The 20951-nt window shown below is 42.7% G+C and overlaps 1 protein-coding gene across 1 annotated transcript in view; it reads left to right on the forward strand.

Annotated features, from left to right (window-relative positions):
* Window positions 1-20951, forward strand: part of LOC121188003 (chromodomain-helicase-DNA-binding protein 6-like) — a 34959-nt gene that overhangs the window by 13072 nt on the left and 936 nt on the right. Inside the window, 23 exon segments of the mRNA XM_041047477.1 lie at window positions 1757-1790; window positions 2195-2310; window positions 4896-5139; window positions 5915-6091; window positions 6188-6334; window positions 6655-6753; window positions 7378-7534; window positions 8774-8984; window positions 9123-9330; window positions 9940-10104; window positions 10252-10431; window positions 11335-11582; window positions 12145-12218; window positions 12434-12559; window positions 12892-13051; window positions 13691-13780; window positions 14148-14251; window positions 14462-14591; window positions 17241-17319; window positions 18373-18601; window positions 18604-18823; window positions 19071-19279; window positions 20228-20325. Of these exon segments, the coding sequence (XP_040903411.1) occupies window positions 1757-1790; window positions 2195-2310; window positions 4896-5139; window positions 5915-6091; window positions 6188-6334; window positions 6655-6753; window positions 7378-7534; window positions 8774-8984; window positions 9123-9330; window positions 9940-10104; window positions 10252-10431; window positions 11335-11582; window positions 12145-12218; window positions 12434-12559; window positions 12892-13051; window positions 13691-13780; window positions 14148-14251; window positions 14462-14591; window positions 17241-17319; window positions 18373-18601; window positions 18604-18823; window positions 19071-19279; window positions 20228-20325 (3505 nt within the window).

The following is a 20951-nucleotide window of genomic DNA, read 5'->3' on the forward strand; positions in this document are numbered from 1 at the left end:
TTCATTCTCTATGGGAAATTTTTCGCAGTTTTTCGCGAATTACTTCGTGAAACGTGAATATTCTGTAGAACAAAATACAAGCACACCGAGTCCGATCGAGCCGCACGTTTTGATGTATCATTTGTTAGTGTGCGCTCAACGGTGTGGGACGAGTTACGAACCGAAATTCGGGAAGGAAGAAGAAGAAGAAGAACCGGAAGAACAGTAGTGTGCATGCATAGCAATGCACCACTAATTACAGGGAGAGAGAGAGCCACAGCTCTTGCAGTCACGGTTGCCATGGGGATGAGCTTTCCCACCGCTGAGGCAGCTCACAGGTGCTCTGACGAGCTCATTTTCGGCCAAATCGGGCCTGCCGAACAACTGCTATTCATGGAAAAACAAAACATGGTATTGCTAAACAAACTGACCCATCAAAGAGACAAGACTTTGAGGAAGACGGTCATCTATTTTTTATGGTGCTAGTGTCTGAAATGTGATTTCTACAGCGAGTTTAAAAAAAGGGGACTTTCTGCTTTTCTCCAAAAATCCTCTTCTCAATTAACATTGGAGTCAATGGAGCAGTTGAGAGCTCCTCTTGTTGCTAAAAGGCACGCCAAAGAAAAACCGTAAATCCTAAACACATTGTGAGAAAGAGGACAAGTGTGGCTACAACCTTGGAGAATTTCACTGCTGTAGAGTAAAATTTGTGGCCGTGGTCATCGTGTAAAGAAAAAATTTCAGAGAATTTTTTTAAAGCCTCTCCACTCTAAGCACTCACTCTAGTCTGGAACATTCCGCAACACACACTCATTGAAAAGCCTGAATTTTTCCAAAATCACTCATGATCAGTTAGGGCTCACAGTTTAAAAACTACACAACTTAGGAAAAAGTTGAATACACCCCGAATACACAAGACTTGTGTCTACATTTTACAGTTTGAATGATGTTTCTAGGTGAAAGTATGCCAGAGCAGTAGATGTTTGAAAAAGGGGGAGAATTCATTGATAATTTGAAACTTTTTTGACCTTTTCCCATTCATTCTCTATGGGAAATTTTTCACAGTTTTTTGCGAATAACTTTGCGAAGCGTGAATATTCTGTATAACAAAATACAAGCATAGCGAGTTAGATCGATCGTTTTGATGTATCATTTGTCAATGTGCGCTCAACGGTGTGGGACGAGTTACGAACCGAAAATCGGGAAGGAAGAAGAAGTAAGAAGAAGAAGTTGAACCGGAAGAACAGTAGTGTGCATGCAAAGCAATGCACCACTAATTATTATACATTCTGCATGATCACATGCAGAAGTATTTGCGTTGGCAGTTTAGTAACTGCATGGTGCAGTGACATTTATATGTCTCCGTTTATAGATTGTGGTTTATGGATTAGATCATGCATGTCAAACTGTAGCCATATTAACAACATTTGTTCTGCTTTCTTTCCCGTTGACGAATGATTAGGGAATATACATCACCCAGTGAGACGTCCTCATTGTTCCCCATTCTGTAAGATTCAGTGGTGGCTGCCTGAACAGTCCTTAGGAGGCAGAGGAGGGAAGCTCGTACGTCACAGCTCCTGCCTCAGATCTGTTGCTGACCTCTTGTATGGACTGTCAGAAGGATCACGTTCATTGGTTTTAGCTTTGGCATCATCTTTCTGCAGCATTTTTATTCCTGACTTTTTGTTTTAGAGTACTTTTAAAAATATTAAATGTAATACCTTGGCTAAATGATGGCCTCAGTCTGGTTTTTCTTTGTGTGGGTGTCACTTTGAAGCCCTGACAAGAAACCACAGGAGAGGTCATTTGATGTGAGCAGAGCACAGATGTTAGTTCTGTGGCAGTTGTGTATTTTGTGCAGGTCATCAGTCTTCTGACTGGCCTGTCAGTACATTTACTTTCTGTGTCACCTTTGAAAACTGGAACAGCTCATTTAGATCCTTTCTGATCTGTCAGGGGAACCAAATAGTTTTAATGTGTGAGATTCTCCTCGTTCTTTTGTTGGGTCAAATCTATGTAGTTTGAATGATTCAACTGAGATAAAGAAACGTTTTCACATCACATCTAATAAGAGCTTGTTCAGAAGATTGAAATGGTCACGAAACCGTGTGACCGTGTGTGTGTGTGTGTGTGTGTGTGTGTGTGTGTGTGTGTGTGTGTGTGTGTGTGTGTGTGTGTGTGTGTGTGTGTGTGTGTGTGTGTGGTCATATCACAGGAACGTCCTCCTCTGGAAAAACAGCTGGAGCACTCCAGAGATTACCACAATGGAAACCAGCTCAGAGAATACCAGTTAGAGGGAATGAACTGGTTACTGTTCAACTGGTACAACAGGTGTACACACACACACACACACACACACATCAAAGTAATTTGATTAGCTGAGAACACTGTGATGAAGAAAAACATCCTCACTGACCAGATTTATTGTTGTAAACCAAATGAAAAATGAACATTTGCTGTTAAATAAAACACAAATGAAACACTGAGAACAAAACAGGTTGGCACAGCGCTCATGGTCACACTAGGACTGCATCCGTTTTCCACTGTTAAATGTATCTGAGGTAGAAGGTGGACAAATGGAGGCAGCTCACTCAGCACTCAACACTTCTCCGGTGTTCAGACACTCACACACCCACTCCAGCTCTGCAGACCTGTAATGACTTGATTCCATAAAGTCACGTTCATTCTGTGAATCCTGACCAGAATCCTGTGTAACACAGACTAAACTCAGCCCTGCGTCTGATCTGATGAATTCCCGTCACTAAAAGAGATTTGTGTAGAAGTCCCTCTCACTTTAAAGATTTTTCTTTCACCTTAAATTGATGCAAAATGCAAAAAAACAAAACAGTTTTTCCAATATCAATGTACAGGACTGTATTTAGCTATTTTAGCTTGAGGTAACAGTCTGATTCAGAATCAGTTATCAAACCTTGGTTGCTGACACTGGCTCCTGATCCATCCCCTCCCACAGAGGCTTTATTTGAATCTGATGCAGGGAGGGAAGAAATCCACAGTTAGTGTAAAGATACAGTAAAGACATTTTAAAGTTCATCTGAGGCTTCAGCAACCTGAGTTAGTCAGATGCAGTAGATGTTTTCTATACTCTGTTTTTTTTGTTCCATCCTTTGTTCCTCTCTGTGCTGGCACAGATAGTGTGTGCTGGCTGAGCCGCGGCAGATTAACTTGATTTGCCAAACTCAGATTGCAAAAGCCTCAAACAGCATGAAGCTTTAGCTGGACATTCAAATATTATTTATACACAGACTGATGTGGATGTTGTCACTCATCACTCAGAATGAAAACACCTAAAAAGTACTGAAAGGAAAAACAGGTACAGTGAACAGAAACCTGTTCATACACATGGACGTGTGATTGAACCTGTCCTGACTGTGCTGTTTCATCTTTTCTGTTCCATCAATCTGTTAGAATGAGAGAGGAAAACACAGCATCACTCTCATCCCCAACAGAATTCAATTTCAATTCAATTCAATTCAATTTTATTTATATAGAGCCTTCCACAATCAAAATTGTCTCAAAGCGCTTTACAGAGACCCAGAGCCTGACCCCAGAGCAAGCACTTAAGGCGACAGTGGCAAGGAAAACTCCCTTTTAACAGGAAGAAACCTTGAGCAGAACCTGGCTCAGATGGGGGACCTTCCTGCCGATGGCCGGGCTGGGTGAAAGGAGGAAAAGGAGGAAGATAGGACAGCTAGGAATGGAGGAGAGGGGGAGAAAGACATGCAGCATAATACAGACAATGTGGGTCAGTATTTACATTACAGTTAGTGAAGAGTTATTGGATAATGTGTGCTCAGCAGATTAGAATTATGAAACAGAGCACGGAGGCAAAAAGCTGTCATGACTGGTAATTATTTACATTACAGTTTGCAAAGAATATTAATCAAATATTTATCTGTAGCAGAACGGAACATTAAACATGTTAGAAATAGATCATTGTAAACAATAAACAGCAGCAGGTGGGTGGAGCCAGGACCACAGAACATGCAGCTCCGGAGCCAGAGGTACCTGCAGAAAGGTACAGAGAAAGAGAGACCAGAGAGAAACAAACACAGGACTACGGGACAGAGAGGACACAGAGTTAATGACATGTAATAAAGGCTAATAAATTTGAGAGTGGGTCTGAGGAGAGAAAGAGAAAGAAGAAGAAGTGCGCAGTAAATCATGGGATGTCCCCCAGCAGCCTAGGCCTATAGCAGCATAACTAGGGGATGATTCAGTTGCCTGAGCCAGCCCTACTAAGGGCTATATCCTTAACTGTAACAGTGTCTATAGAGATAATTGTGACTAACTATAAGTTTAATAAATAACTAGGACTGTAACTACAACTAATTATAAGCTTTATCAAACAAGAAGGTTTTAAGCTTCGTTTTAAAATTAGAGAGGGTGTCTGCTTCCCGAACCCAAACTGGCAGTTGGTTCCATAGGAGAGGGGCCTGATAGCTAAAGGCTCGGCCTCCCATTCTACTTTTAGAGAAGGCAAATAAAATGACAATAAAAGTGTAAAAATTAAAATTGTAAATTGTTAAAGAAGGCTCACCATCTGATTCACACGAGAATCTTTCTTATTCCCCTCACCTGTGATTGTATGTGTATCTGAGTGTTGACACAAACCCATGAACACATCGTAGAAACGACTGGATTTGACCAGAAATTAGCATTTTAATAAAGAACAGTTGTTTTTCTTGAAACTTGCAGAACTCATTTATGACTCGAGACAGAGTTCATGTAAATATAAACCAATATGTTGTGCTGAGACAGGTATGTTCACACAAACAGTAATGCATTCATTTGCTTAATTATTGTTCTAATTAGTATTTTAGGATTTTGGCAGAACATAAGGCTCCCTCCGTCCTCTGTTCTCTCTTGGTCACTCACGTCTTTGTTTGTCTACCTAGAAAAAACTGCATCCTGGCAGATGAGATGGGTTTGGGAAAGACCATCCAGTCCATCACCTTCCTGTATGAGATCTTCAACATGGGGATCCATGGCCCCTTCCTCATCATAGCCCCCCTGTCCACCATCAGCAACTGGGAGAGGGAGTTTCGCACATGGACGCACATGAATGTCGTCGTGTATCACGGCTCCCAGATCAGCCGGCAGATGATCCGGCAGTACGAGATGTTTCACAGTGACCCGCAGGTGGTGTTTGAGTTTTTATTGGTCTGTGCATAGTCATGGCCTCTCATCCATCACCCAGTGAACGAGTGAGACGTTTTTTAAAAAATAGAACCAAAGGGAGAAGGTGTAGATGGCTGTCTGCTCTTTTCTTTCTATCTGGGCGAGTCCTAACATGGATAAAGAAGTGCTGACGTTGAGCTGTCGCTGGCTTCATCGAAGTCACGCCTCGTATCTGGTTACTGTGTTGTGAGTCCCAGTAACATCTGCTGGTTTTGAAAAGATTTCAGAAGCTTTTCCAGTTCCTTAGAAAAACAGTCTTAAAAGATATTTTAAAAAATCTACAGTATCTTTTAATTGACAACAAACGGTTAATCTTTAATTCCTTTAAGGTCAGACAAAGAGTCAGGAGGATTACTCTTGGAAATGAATATATTTTTATCTATGTAGTCATATAGAACGGCCCTTTCCTTTGCTTTCACTGTCTGTGGTATAAATATTCAGTGCTGTAAAAGGTTTTTTATTGCTGCGTATCCAGAATACAGAACACTGTTATCATTACAACACCACATGCAGCTAATACGCTACAGCTTCACAAGTTTTCAATTTGGCTTTCTGCATATAACCAAGGAGAGTGAACATTAATTTTGGTCTTATGTGATAAACTCAGCTCTTCAGAAGTTTTGAATTTTGCTTTTACTGGAAAAGAGAAGGGCGACGACGGGTAATGCTAAAGAGAGGCATGACGTACCGCGCCATCATTTAAATGTGTCACTCACCCCCTGTCTCTCGCCCACAGGGTAACACTATCCCAGGTGTGCTGAAGTTTCACGGGCTGATCACCACCTTTGAGGTGATCATAGCCGACTGTCCGGAGTTGAAGAAGCTGCACTGGTGCTGTGTGGTGATTGACGAAGCTCATCCACTGAAGAACAGGAAGTGCAAACTGCTGGAGGGCCTCAGACTCATGAACCTGGTCAGTCTGAGTGTAATATTGAAACAGTGCTAGTGGATGGAAATCCAAATGGAATTTGCATTTTACATTTGGATGAATGTTTCATGTTTTTTAAAGATGTTCCTGTCCATGTTTCTAACAGGAACCCCTCTGCAGAACTCTGTGGAAGAGTTGTTCAGTCTGTTGAACTTCTTGGAGCTGCTGCAGTTTCCCTCAGAGAGCAGCTTCCTGGAAGGGTTTGGAGACCTGAAAACAGATGAACAGGTGTGTTCATGTAGACTCTACATGTACAGACAGACCAACTCGGAAACCTAAATGGGAACTCCACCAACTCCACCCATCCGAGTCGTTGTTTTCCATCGTGATTGTTTTTCAGGAACTTGTCTGTGCCTCTGCTTTTTTTTTCTCTCACTTTTCTTTTTCTCAGAACAAAAATACTTTAGATTTTGAAAAATGCTCTCAGTGTAGACATAAAGAGGAGGGAAGATACTTGACTTTTTCCACATAAGAAAAAAAATTAGACCATTGAATGTGAATGTGACATTCATGTCACATTCAGCCCTCCCCCCTTTTCTCTCCAACAGGCGAAGAAGCTTCAGGCCATTTTGAAGCCCATGATGTTACAGAGACTGAAAGATGATGTAGAGAAAAACCTGGCACCTAAAGAAGAGACCATCATAGAGGTAGAGTTTTACAAGAACAAACAGTCCCATAAACCAAGGGATTTTTTAGGCTTTCCATTAATGAGAAGAACTGGGATCCCACTTCCTCCTGTTTTGGCTGAATTAAAACTTTTAGCTGAAACATCACAACAAAAGCTTAATTAATGTGGCAACAATAATGAGTCTAGGAATGAGAGTTGTTTTGATCAAAGTATTTCGTATTTATTAGTCTTTAATCACTACAGAATAATAAATGAAGTTAGAATTCAATTGTAAATAAAAGAGTTTGGGTATTTTATTATATGAGCAAACAGATCCAGGGTTCAGCTTCAGTCTGTCTGTGTGGAATTTACATGTTCTTCACATGTCTGTGTTTGTTTCCTCCTCGAGTCCAAACACATGCTGCTTCGGTGGATTAGAAACTGTGTGTGTGTGTGTGTGTTACTGAACAGGATAAGTGGCAAATACAGAGATGAATGGTTGGGTGGTTTTATTATTGTCTAAGATTGTTCCTTGGAAATGAAAATCACAGCTCAGTCCATTGTTCTGGCTAAACTGTGAGGGAGTAGGCGCAGAAAGCATAACAACAGAAGCCACGTATAACCAGCCTGAAGACTCACACTCCTCACTTTTGTGTTTCCGTAGGTGGAGCTGACCAACATTCAAAAGAAATACTACCGAGCCATCTTGGAGAAGAACTTCTCCTTCCTGTGCAAAGGAGCAAGCAAACGCAATCTGCCCAACCTCATTAACACCATGATGGAGCTCCGCAAGTGCTGCAACCACCCCTACCTTATCACAGGTGAGAAAACACACACACACATCACAAATGTGCCAGACGTTCAGTAAAAAGAAAAAAAAAAAGAAACTAATTGAGTGCCCCCTGTAATTTATACACCCACACTTTATACTCTCACACACTTTAACACACACACACGATCAGTGACCTTGTTCTTATCCAGCTGTTACTAATGAGAAATTTACTGTCAGTCCATGATCACACAGCTGTTTACAACGGTAACATGTGCTCAGCCAACAGGCAGTCACAGCAAACACTGATGGCAGGATACAGTGAGTTAGTTAAGAGTTAATTAGTGGTCAAGTCCAACAAATATTTTCTCTACAATTTGAGAGATAAACAAAATTTCAAAATTTGCAGTATTCAAACAACTATGAAAAGATTTACCATATCAAGCAGTGGAGTAAAACTGTGGAACAAACTTGATGTGGAACTTAAATAATGTTCAAACCTCAGACAGTTTAAAAATAAATATAAACAGATGATTTTTAATACGCAACTTTGTGCAACTTTCACAGGTGCATGTGCGGTGTTTCTGTAGTACAAGACCACATTAGTCGAAGTGTAGTGTTTTGTTTTGTTTTTTGTTCTTTTTTAATTTACTTATTTATTTTAGGGCTGTGTACAGGCAGGCATGTATAGGTGTGTATATGCACTGTAGGTAGGTGTAGGTGTACATTGGTATGAATGTGGATGTATGTAGATATACTGTACATACATACACAAACTGATTACACTGCATATTGCATGTAAGTAACGGTATGTGTGGTATGTATGTGCACAAGGGTATATAACATGGGATATCGTACATAATGGTACAAAGGGGCAGTTTGAATAAGCATTGTGCTTCCCACTGCTCCTTCTCGATCGCACTTTTCTTGTTTTGTTTTTTTTGTGTTTTTTTTTTTTGTTTGTTTTTTTTTTGTTTTTCTTTTCCTTCTGTTCTTTTTGTTTGTGTCATTTTTTCTTTCTTTTGTTCTTCCTGTTGGTGAGAAAGGTTTATTACTTATTGGTCATGAATCACTGTATTTTGCATATTTATTTTGGAATATATTTGATTTTATTTTATTTCATTTTTTGTATTACTATTTTGGGTTATTGCAACTGCTGATCGAGAAAAATGAATAAACTAAACTAAACAAAAAAATTAATTGCTCTTAAAATTGCAGTGGGTTATGGTCCTCTCCGTCTCTTAAAGTCTTCTTCCCTTCCTTACCTTTTTCATCTTCTTTTTTTTTTCAGGAGCAGAAGAGAAGATTCTGGAAAGCTTCAAGAAGAGCCACAGTCCGGATGCGGTGGACTTCCAGCTGCAGGCCATGATTCAGGCAGCTGGTAAACTGCTGCTGATTGATAAGCTGCTGCCCAAACTGCTGGCCGGGGGACACAAAGTCCTGGTCTTCTCCCAGATGGTCTGCTGTCTGGACATCCTGGAGGACTACCTCCTCCAGAGACGGTGAGGAGGGAGGGATGAGGGGAAGGAGGCAAAATTGAATGAGCAGGTAAAAATTAAGGAAAGAGAACAAAGGAAGGAAACGACAGGAAAGGAAATGAGGAACGAGGGAAGTAAAAACAGAAAAGCAGAGGCAGAGAGATGAACAAAGAATGTGATCAACGAACGCATCGACGGCAGCGTGCGAAACAACCTGCGGCAAGCGGCCATCGACCGGTTTTGCAAGCCGGACTCAGACCGCTTTGTTTTCCTGCTGTGCACCAGAGCCGCAGGGCTGGGAATCAACCTGACAGCCGCCGACACCTGCATCATCTTCGACTCGGACTGGAACCCCCAGAACGACCTGCAGGTGGGCAGAGAGCTTTGCACGCACACGAGACGAGCATGTCGTCTGTTAAACAAATGAATCTGTGGTGTGAGAACATGATCGTTTACCCAAACACACACAGTGTGTGGAAAGTGAATTGCTTTCAGCTTTGCTTGCTGTTAAATGTGCAGCCTGATGAGTCTAAATTGCTCACTCTGCTTAAACTGCAGGACAAGTTAATCATGCACTACTTTCCAATGCTGACAAAGAAATGGTGATTATTCTTATTTATTTTTTGCTGAAGATTTTCCAGGACACATGAACGAGTGTTTTTCCATGTGGACAGCTCATTATTTATAAATAAAACCTCATCTCAAATCACCTCTAATGGTGATTTGAGATGAATTTGTTAAATGTGTGTATCTTCATCACACTTACTGATAGTTTTGACCTTTAAAATGCACAACAGTGAAATTTTACTGTAAAGTTAGAGTCAATTTTTAAGGTTGTACTAACTCAATGTATAATGATGGCAATGTCATCTCATGCTGCAAAAGCATTTGGAAATCCAACTGTGAGCACAGTGGCAGTAAAATATAATGCTTTACACCAATGTTGATCTTCACGTCTTTGTCCCATCCTCTGTCCCAGGCCCAGGCACGCTGCCACCGGATTGGCCAGAGCAAAGCGGTGAAAGTCTACAGACTGATCACCAGGAACTCGTACGAGAGGGAGATGTTTGACAGGGCCGGTCTGAAGCTCGGATTGGACAAAGCTGTCCTCCAAGACATCAACCGTAAAGGAAGCCTCAATGGGGTGAGAGAGGACATTTTATTACACAGAATAGGATCTCAAACTCTTATGTGACTCGCTTTTCTTTGGCTGTAGCGGGTTTGAAGCTGGATGTGGGTCAGAAATACAAAGAACATGAATCCTAAACTGTATGTCTTTGTGTTTCTGCAGGTGCAGCAGCTTTCTAAGCTAGAGGTGGAGGATTTGTTGAAAAAAGGAGCACATGGAGCCCTGATGGACGAAGAAGACGAGGCCTCTAAGTTCTGTGAGGAAGACATCGACCAGATACTTCAGAGACGAACTCAGACCATCACCATCCAGTCTGAGGGGAAAGGATCCACGTTTGCAAAGGTAGAAATCATTGGACAATTCCTAAACTGAGGAAAGGCATTAACTTGGACTGATAAGTTGTTGTCTTGGTTTCAAGTGATTTTATCCGATGGTCTAAATGCTGTTTTAGAGGCTTCATGGAGGAAACACTCAATACTTGGAAGATTTTGGCATCGAGATCAATTGTACAAACCCAAAATATTTGTGCAAAACAGCTTTGGCACTCAGCAGCTTCAGTCCAAACATTTGGTTCAACACCAACATCTGTCTAAACCGAGTTAACATCAACCTGAATCTGACTTTTCTCTCTGTCCACTGTGTCCTGTGTCTCCTCAGGCCACTTTCATCTCATGGAGAGGTTTCAAAGAAAAGAAAAGAGACAGAAAAGGAGAAGATGGCTCAAAAATAGTGGGAAACAGAGACAGAAAGGATCAAAAATGAAGGGATGCAAGAAATGAACAGAAGTGAAGAAAGTGACAGAGATGCTAAAGGGAAAGGTGAAAAAGGATAAAATGAAGAGAGGTGAAACATCAGCTACTGTACAGGAATTGCACTTCCATTCAGCAAAGGTAAGAAGAGGGTGGAGTACAGAAGGAGTAGCGGTGGAATGGATGGAGGAAATGAGATGGGGAGCAACATAAGGCTTGGAAAGAAAAATGGATCTGATCCAAGTAAGTGAACACAAAGATGGAGGGAGGGGAAGTTAAGCCAAGCTCCAGATGAAGCAGATTGTGCACCAAGCACTGCTACTGTCTTCGTACTTTGTGTGTGTGTTTGTGTGTACCATGATTCGTGCCTTGAAACCCTGATAGTTGATGCCCCCAGTGAACAGAAGTACTGTGTATGTGTTTTTGTCTCTCTTCCTTTTTTCCCCTCAGGTGTCCCTTTTCTATGAATACAACCAGGGGGTGAAAACCTTGACAGATCTCTCCTGCAAAGTCTCTTCAAAGTCCACCTTTTCTCCTCCTGATTCCAGTTTTCTCTCTCACGCAGGAGTCCTTGGTGATCGACACGCCTCGGGTGAGGAAGCAGACCCGACACAACTCCTTTGTGGACGACAAGCCGATGGAGTTCTCAGAGCTGGATGGCGATTCGGAGGAGCGGCCATGTCGCCGTCGGCGGTACCTCCGCGCAGAGTGCTTTCGGGTTGAAAAGAATCTGCTTATCTTTGGGTACGACCTGAGACATGTTAGAATAATTCACATCTGCCTGCATATTCACACCTTAGTTCACTGAGCAGCTTGGGTTAAATCTGCAGAAGCAGCAGAAGGAAATTGGTCCTTTTCCAAGTGTCCTGCAGAGTATTTCCATGGCAACAAAATGGCTCCAAAGCTGAATGTTTCAGGTATACAGAGACATCCTCGCAGCTTTCTGTCATTTGTTTCTAACCAGTGTGAACATACACATCCCTCACATCTCACAGCCAAATCCTTAAACCTTGTGGGAGGGCATTTTAATACTCAGTCAAATAAAAAGCTGCTTGAGAGAATCTCAGAATCTTTAGTTAATAACGTCGGTCTCTTTAAAGCTCAAGTGTGAACATAAATATGTCAAATATAAAAATGCCACAGAGCGTGTTTTTCACTGTGGATTGAGGTGAAGGAAAGAAACTCTGCTGGTGATCACTTGTTTGTTTCAGCTGAGAAGATATATATTCATTTATTGGTCTCAGTCCCTCTCTGTGACCTGTTGTATTTCCTCTTCCTGTTTTCACTTCCCCCTCTGTCTTCCCAGTTGGGGTCGGTGGAAGGACATTCTAAACTATGGTCTGTTTAAATGGGACCTGGCAGAGAGAGACATGGAGGTGGTGCGTAGGTAAGGACATCGAGTCTTTGTTTATGTTTTTCCCCACAGAAAGTCTGAAATATGCAGAATCATTAACAGTGAGTGAGTGTGACAGTAAAAAGAACAGGACACCAGGGTCAGTGCTGCAGTGCCTGACACTACACCTGCAAACAGAACCACGGTTGTTTACGAGAAGTGGGAAAAAGAACGTGCAAATTCCAAATGGAATGTTTTTTGTTGTGCACGGCTCTGCTGGTTTACTGCCTGAGACACTACAAAGCTGATGACAAGATCAAGAGCTTCATCTGGGATCTGATCTCACCCACCAAGGAAAGCCAGGACCAGGCACTGCGCAGTCACTCTGGTTAGCATTTCACTATTCAGTTACACAGCAGCGTTAGCCCCAGAGCTAATACTACACCAAGATTTAGTGTTGCACTCCCATAACTCACAGCAGATAGTTTAGAGAACAGGATCAGAATTGATGCAGCAGAACCAGAGACGTGCTCTTTTTCCTTCCCTAGATTCTCCTTTCTTGGCAAAATCTAGCAGCCACATTACCCAGAATGCAACCCGACCGCCTACAGTTTGTTTTATTTTATTTTCATTAAAATATCAGCATGTGCTACTGTTTATACAAATTGCCATAACGGGCTAGTTTCTGTTCTGTTCCTTCTCCTTTCCTCTTTGTCCCAGGTTTATCAGCTCCAGTTCCTCGGGGTGGGAGGGGGAAGACGCCGAGGAATCAGTTAAATGTTCCTGAGGTGAAGAACGCTGACTGGCTGCTTCACTGTAACCCTGAGGTGGTTCTGCAGGATGAGAGCTACAAGAAACACCTCAAACAACACTGCAGCAGGTCAGTCCACTCCCCGTTCTACCAGATTCAGTTAACACAGCTAAACAGGCGTCTGCTGTTCTGTAAGCTTGACTTCGTCCTGAACCAAACAGTCAGTAGATGAAACAGAGCAGGTTTGATAATGGTTTTACGTTTTTCTGAGAACCACAACAAGGTAGTATTTTCATGTGCTTCAGCTCAGCTTGTGTAGCTGTGATTTATGAGCTGCAGAGCTCATTACTAATTTGGAGCAAGGTGCTTCAGTGTGACAGCGACAGTATTATGAAAGCCTTTGACAGCACAGTAACACCAGTACAGGAGCACAGCCTGCATGCTTCTTAGACGTATAGTCACTCGGCTACTTTAATGTCCCTCTGAAGTGTTTACTCCTTTATACCTGTTTGGTGAGAGCAGTGGCTTGTAATTCATTTAGTTCTCAGAAAGCCTGACAGAAGGACTCTCATTTACTGGAGTGGTTCGATTAAAAAGCCAGAGAAAGACAATATGAAGCATTAAAGAGAAACGGTTTGCAGTCACACACTGTGAGGATTCAGTCAGCCAGTCTGAACAAGCTGAACTGCAGTGTGTGGGTCAGGAGCCAGTTTTTATTCTGTGGTGGCTTTAGGAGACAAAGTACAACTCCCTCTGTCTCAACCTTAGGGTGCTGCTGAGGGTGAGGATGTTGTACTACCTGAAGGTGGAGGTGCTGGGTGAAGCTGCCAGTCAGGCTCTCGAGGGGATACCTGCCAGGTATGGAGCATGTTCTTCATATTCTACCTGTTGAAGTAGATTTTACCAGATGAAGCAGGTGGTCTGTTGATTTGTGGATAAAATGTACCAACTTTAAAGTTTGCAAATGTCTCTTCTCTATTTTGATTCAAAATCTGGCCAAAAAAAAAAAATTATGTAATGATTTAATGATTGATTTACTTGTGAAATAGTTTTGTCTTCCTGCTTGTTTACATTAGCAGTGAACTGAAAACGTGGCGATGAGGCTGAAAGACAGATTTCTGACTGACTGGCTGAAGGTTTATTTACTGTGTGTTCAGTGGAGCAGCCTGACACCAACGACGGTGACTGACCGATTGTTTGCATGTGTGTCTGTTTGTTTTGACAGTAAACTTGAGGTGTCACTACCAGACGTCGACTACATAGACATTCCTGCTACATGGTGGGATGCAGAAGCTGACAAGTCTCTCCTCATAGGAGTCCACAAACACGGTGAGGACTGCTGTCGGTTCACAGTTTGACCATTTTTAAACAATCACCTGTTGTCGTGTTTTGAAAATTGTCTTTGGGGTTTATTAAAAACATGGAAAGGTTGCATCAGCGTGAGTTCCGTTATTTTTTGATTAATACTCTAAGTTTTTTTTTAAGTCTTTGTCAGTGTTTTAATCATGCGTCTTTCCATCGATGTGTGTCGTCGGACAGGATTTGAGCGGTACAGCACCATGCGTGCTGATCCAGAACTGTGTTTCCTGGAGAGGGTGGGGATGCACGACGTCACAGCGCTGCCTGCTGAACAGGGAGGAGGAGAAGGGGCCTCCGACATGGCTGACAGGTGGGGTGCATGCATATGTACACAGTTGTGTTAGACAGAGACATGCCTTGGTATCACTTAAAAGACTGTCCTTATGCACACAGATCCTTTTTACTAACTGTGATGACATTTCTGTGCACACATCAGCCAACATTTAATCCGTTCACATTATGTCTCTGATATCAGCTGACAGTATCAACCTTCTAATATATTATTTTGCATGGCCAGCTAAAGGGGCCCCTGGGTAACAGTGAGCTGCTGGGCCCCTGTAACCCACTGTCCCTATCACTCTCTGTGCACTGTTAGTTGTTCTTTAAGCTGCATAGCCCCAGATTTGTTGTGTGCTAATATGATTAAACACATTAATTCTTTGACACGGGGTAAAGCAGAGACCACCTCAGGATAAATAAATAAATAGTACAGACTAGACACTGACACACAGTGAACCTGGAGGTTTCAGGGCCCGGGGGCAGTCACCCGCTGTTGCCCAGATGGCAGCCTTGTCACTCAGGCTCTTGTGCACATGCAGGGCGGGTACAGAAGAGACTCACATGGACGTCCACCGATTGGCTTCCCTGCACCACCTCCTCCTTCCACCAGTCATCACTTCTTCCACTCTCTGTAGTAGTGTTCACAGCAGGTGCCGATGCCGGTGCGAAACACACGTGACAGTTTTGGAGCTTTGTACTGGAATTGTCGATCCTTAAAGAAAGATTCATAGATAGACTTTCATTTCACATTTGGTGATATTTATTGTTTGCATGGATATTTGCAAATTCTTTTCAAAAATCTAAAAGTCAGCAGTCAAAGACAGTAAAATGAATTAACTACAGAAATATGCACAGCACAGTTGATTTTCTCTCCATTGTTGACAGATGGTTTTGTTTGTTGAGTAAACTGTAAAACACAGATGCAACAAAGCACATTCAGCTGTGTAGATCTCTGCCATTCTCTCTTCCATTTGTTACAGACCTGCAGTATCAACAGATTAAAGAACTGATGTGGATTTTCAAGCCAGGCTGCAGACCCAGCTGAGGGCCAGCTGAAGCTGAGTCCAAGTCTGGCCAAGTCCCCACACCTTACTCTTCTACTCTTCATTCTCTAAGTCTTTTTCTTCCAAAAACTTCTAAGTGTTCAACTCTTCTTTTGAAGGAAAACACAAAGAGGCACATCTTAGTCACTGGAGACCAGAGAAGCTGAATCCATAGAGCTTTATTCTTCAACACAGAATTCAAAAGCTCGAGCCGTCCTGCAGAAAACCACTGATTTTTACCATCTGTGCATCATTTTATATTGTAAACTGTAGGTGTGTTACAGACCAAGGGATGTGTCTGACTTTGCCCTTTTCTCCCTTTCATTGGTTATTTTTGGGATGATTCTACTCTGTGTAAAATTTAGCCCCTCCCATCTTGTATCAAAAACATACAGCACGTGGCCTTTACACATGACCAGTGGCAGACTGTCGACCAGGTCCAAGGACATGTCTGGGTGGAACTGGGCCTGTCCCTGTCTGTTTCCCTCCATTTGGTTGGTGTGCGTCAAAACTGATGTTAAACTTATCTTTTTTTTCTCCCTTGTTTTTGCAGGCCTCAGTTCTAATGGTGTCACTTCTTGTCTCATGTGAACCACAATTGTCTCATATCAGCCACACTTTGTTTTTAATGGAATCTGGGTTGCTGGGTTACATACACAGACTCTCTCTCACACATCTCCTCCTCTGTGTCATTAAAGTACCACACACATACATGCAAAGCATGACAGATAACACCTTTGTAATACAGCAGTAACAGACAGAGTGGCACACAAGACAGCAACAGGTGCTGGATAAGGAAGCACAGATGGGTGAAGCAGTTCACCCATCTGTGAAGCAGAGGTGGGGCCTTAACACATTGCACAGAACCTGACACCACAGAATCGGGTCACCAGGTCGTTCCCTGGGTTTTGAAACCCGTCTGAGGAGCAGGTTCCTGCTTTGTGCGACAGATGAACAAAAAGTCCAACATAGGCCAAACTCAGTCTGTGTCCAACCTGTAACTGTGACATAACCCTTCAGCACGTTGTTGTTCATTTTAATGTGTTTCCCACAGCTGCTATTAGATAGAATTTAGTTTTCATGTGTTCCTGTGTTGTAAACTCTAATATTTGGCAGTTTGACGCTGTATGTGATATTTGCAGTCTCTTTTTCTGTTCAGATGTTATTGTCTTTTGTTGTTAGAGGCTTTTTGTGTGTTTGGCTTTTCTTCCTTTCATTCATACTTTGCCATCAGCCAAACTTGGGCTTGTGCTGTCATGTTCATTTGCTTTGTTATTGGTTAAAAAGTCTTTTCTCTTCTTATATGGTGCCTCAGGAACTTTGGTCTCCATGCTGCTTTTAATCCTCAGTAACCGCTGCACAGTCTGCTCTCCTGTCTCATATTTAATCTGTTTTCCTTCCATCTGATCATGTTCTGACAGCTCGTACTCTGACGGGCTCTTTGTTGTATCTCTGCGTCGTCGTGTAATCTGCTTCTATTTCCTTCACTCTGACATGTTTTATCAGGAGTCAGACATCAAGGAAACTCTTTTCTGGATCTTAACATTTTGTCCTCAGTCGTTCACCTGGGGAGCTCTGTAGGACGCTGTGGCTGTTATTAAAGCTTTTCTCCTCTTCTCTGTTGTTTATGTTGTCAGTGTGTGCAAAACCGAGGAGGCGAAGGACGACACTGAGAGCAAAGCTGATGGAGGGGAGGACAGAGACAAGAGCATGAAGGTGAAGATAGGTCATTGTTTGAAAAGATCTCAGTCTTATATTCACTCATTATCTTCATTTACCTCGTTATAGTCATTTGAGATTAAAAAAAATAATTTTGTGTGATTGTTAAAATCACCTCTGGGAAAAAAAAAAGCTTTTGGAAGCTTTGTGTTGATGGGCTACAGAAGTGTGTCTCCCCAAGGTACCGCACGTGGAGTTAATGATGCATTTTAGTACATAACACAGATAATGTTACATTGTGTTATTAAGAAATTTAAAACCTAACAAAGTGCAGTGTAACTGATTTAGGATCAGTTTCTCCACTTGCTGGATTTGATAAATTCTTAAGAGATAAAATATACATCCGTCCACATCTGTCCCGCAGCTCCGACACTGATTTATGTGCTTTACTCCTTTAACTTGTGATTATAAAAGATGAAGAAGGAAAAAAGGAGATTTCATTTCCTGCTGTTGTCATGTCATCATCTGCCGCTGATCTGGGTCCAGGCCCAGGTCGCGGGGGTGACTGCCTCCCAGTCCACAATGCACCGACGTCCTCCGGCCTCTCACATGGGTGGTGAGCCCATGGGAGGCGGTGCCGCCCCGAGGGGGGTTCAAACCCACGGCCCTGAGAGATTGAGTCTCATGCTCATCTTCTCCTTGTGATAGACGTCTGTGTGATGCGATGACGTTTGCAGGTCACAAAGGCAATTTAAAGTCTCATTTCAGCTGCTCGTTGTCATTTTTCTGTAACGAGTCCGACATGATCTCATGTCTCTGTTCGGTCTAAAGCTGTTTCCCCTGCTGAAGTCTTCACTTCAGCCCTGCTCTGCAGAGCACAGGGGTGGTCAGATGTGTGAAATGGGTTCTGATAGTTTGAATGGTGCTCACAGTCTCAGTGGGTACAGTGAATGAACATCTGATTGTTGAATGGCACTCTGGAGAAAGACAGTAAAACATCCACACTACAAACACCCTGTTCTCCACTGAGCTGGTGTAAGTGGGGGAACTTAATAGATAATAATATAAAAAATATCATCATATTCTTCCAAATGTTTTTTAAATTCACAGCACGCAGGTACTTTAAGGTCGGATGTTGAGGGAAAGCTGTGCAGTAATTAAGCTCGTTTTTCCAGACAAAGCAGTGCTGTCTCTGTCCTCACAGACTCCCAGATGTCAGGTGACTTGTGCACACAGGACGGGCCTTTGGTCACCATGACGGCAAGAAGAGCAGGAACGGGTGTGGCGGCTCTACATGTGGTCCAGGCCCGACCGCTGTGGCCCACTGGATCAGCCTTGACGCCATCGCCGCCTACCAGCGGTTCACGCTACACTGCGAGCCGCTGCTCAGACACGGCTTCCTGCTCCACGACGGCCTCCTTGGCAGGGGGATCGGAGGAACCGGAGCCTCTCACAGTCATCACGCTGGCGGGCCGCTGGCCTGGAAGCTGGGAGAGGAGCGGAGGAGGGGTCCTGTGGTCGCAGCAGAACCTGACCCCCTGTTTCTGGAGTGGCAGAGAAGGTAATGATGATGGAAATTCAAAGCATAAATAGACATATCATCAGTATAAGCTCATATCAAGTTTAAAGATGATCGTTTTATTCTAATATTGAACATGGAAGATGCCCAGATGCTGCAAATCCTCATTATTTTGCATAACAGTAGTTGTGTAAATATATGTTTTCACAGTTCTAATATTTTCAGAGTGCTTTTCCATATTATATATTATTTTATTATTTCTGCCTGTGTCTCCTCTGTCATGTTTCAGGTGGACTCATCGAGACCAAGCAGACTTTTACCGCACTGTGTCGTCGTTTGGGGTGGTGTACGACCCACTGACGAAAACCTTCGACTGGTCCCAGTTCCGAGCGCTGGCCCGACTGGAGAGGAAGACGGACGAGAGTTTGAAGAGATATTTCAAATCCTTCATCAACATGTGCAGGACGGCCTGCAAGCTGCCTTCGAGGAAGGAAGGAGGTACCATTGATGGACAAACATAAATGGACATGTTCTGTCTGAACCTGAGAACCAGGTCATGGTGTAGCAGGGTTGTGATGGACTGAAGTTATCGCCTCGCTGATTGAATGGATCTTGATAAAATGGTTTAGATGTTGCCCAGAACAGCAGCTTCGTGGTTTCCTGTTTTGTTTTATTGCCACAGTTGGCTGGTTTTACTTCATGAAAGCAAGTTTGACTGTCAGAACCTGTAGAGTCCAGCTGATTTAGAAGCAGATGTCATTGGGCAGTAAGTAACAGTCCTGGCAGTCAGAGAGACGAGGTGCAGACATCACGTCACTCCATGGGACCTCATCATTTAGTTCAGTGCATGAAAGTTAAGTTAGACCCAAACTGATTAAACGAGAAGAAAATGAGACATTTTGAATTGTGAATGAAACTGTTTAAGAGTTTGAACATATATGAAAACATTTATAATGTAAAATATGGAAATCATCCTAAATGGGAAATGAATGTGAACTGGGTTTCTTTGCCCTCACATGTTCATATGAGTTGTGTTCATGTATTTGCTCACCTCACTCGTGAAAACATCAGGATCATCAACTGAGCACATGTTTTGATGAAAGGTTGACAGGAGGATGTGCAACACACTCACACTCACACACACACACACACACACACACACACACACACAGGCTCAGGGTCTCTGTAAAGCGCTTTGAGACTATTTTGATTGTGGAAGGCGCTATATAAATAAAATTGAATTGAATTGAATTGAACACAGCTGAACTTATTTATCCTCTCTCTCATCTGCCTGCTTTCATCTCTGCATCTTTAAAACGCCATGTCATGTCTTCATGCCTCTCACCGGCTCCATGCTAATGTTGACCTTCTCTCTTACTGTCTTTTTCTCCCTCTCCACTTTTCAATCTTTTCTTCCTCTCCCTCCTTCCCTCTTGTCTCTTCCAGGGCCGGTGGATCCCGCTGTGCAGGTAGAGCCTCTGACAGTGGAGACAGCAGCCCGGACTTTATACCACATCAGGCTGCTCCGCAAGATCAGAGAGCAGGTGGGCTCTTTGAAGAAACAAAGCTTCATCATTCATACTAAAAGTTTATCTGCAACATCTTTGTGTAGAGCGCATTTTACCGCATTGATGGACGGGCAGATGAACCTTATTTGTTTGTCTCGACTTATTTTCTGTAGCATTTGATCAAAGCGTTTTGTGGCAGAAATTGCCCCCGCTGTCATAAATCACAGTCCGAAGTCTAGAGGAGATAAACATCCATAAATCAATCTTTAAATCATTTAACAAAGGCACAATCTTGACTCACAATCAAAACGTAAAAGTCTTGTGCAGTGTCAGTGATGATCCAGGCGATTGTTGCCTGTACATTCATGGAAAATCAACTGCTTTTGCTTTTCAGCACATTTTTTTGGACATAAAGACATAAAATGTCCAATAAACCTTGTTCTCCTATCTCCGGAACATTGATTCTTTCCTTGAACCGAGTCCTGATCCTGAAAATAGCCTGTGAGGCTCCTGGCACGTGTAGTGATGGTGCTGTAAGCCTGTAAAAAAAGAATGAAACATGTAAAAAGGAAAGAAAAAACGGAGAAAAAGCAGCCTGTGGTTCAAAGGGTTTAGTCAAACAGAAAGCAGCTTCTGTTAGACTCATGTACCATGAACTACTG

Source organism: Toxotes jaculatrix, chromosome 2, assembly GCF_017976425.1.
Source record: "Toxotes jaculatrix isolate fToxJac2 chromosome 2, fToxJac2.pri, whole genome shotgun sequence".
Classification (NCBI taxonomy): domain Eukaryota; kingdom Metazoa; phylum Chordata; class Actinopteri; family Toxotidae; genus Toxotes; species Toxotes jaculatrix.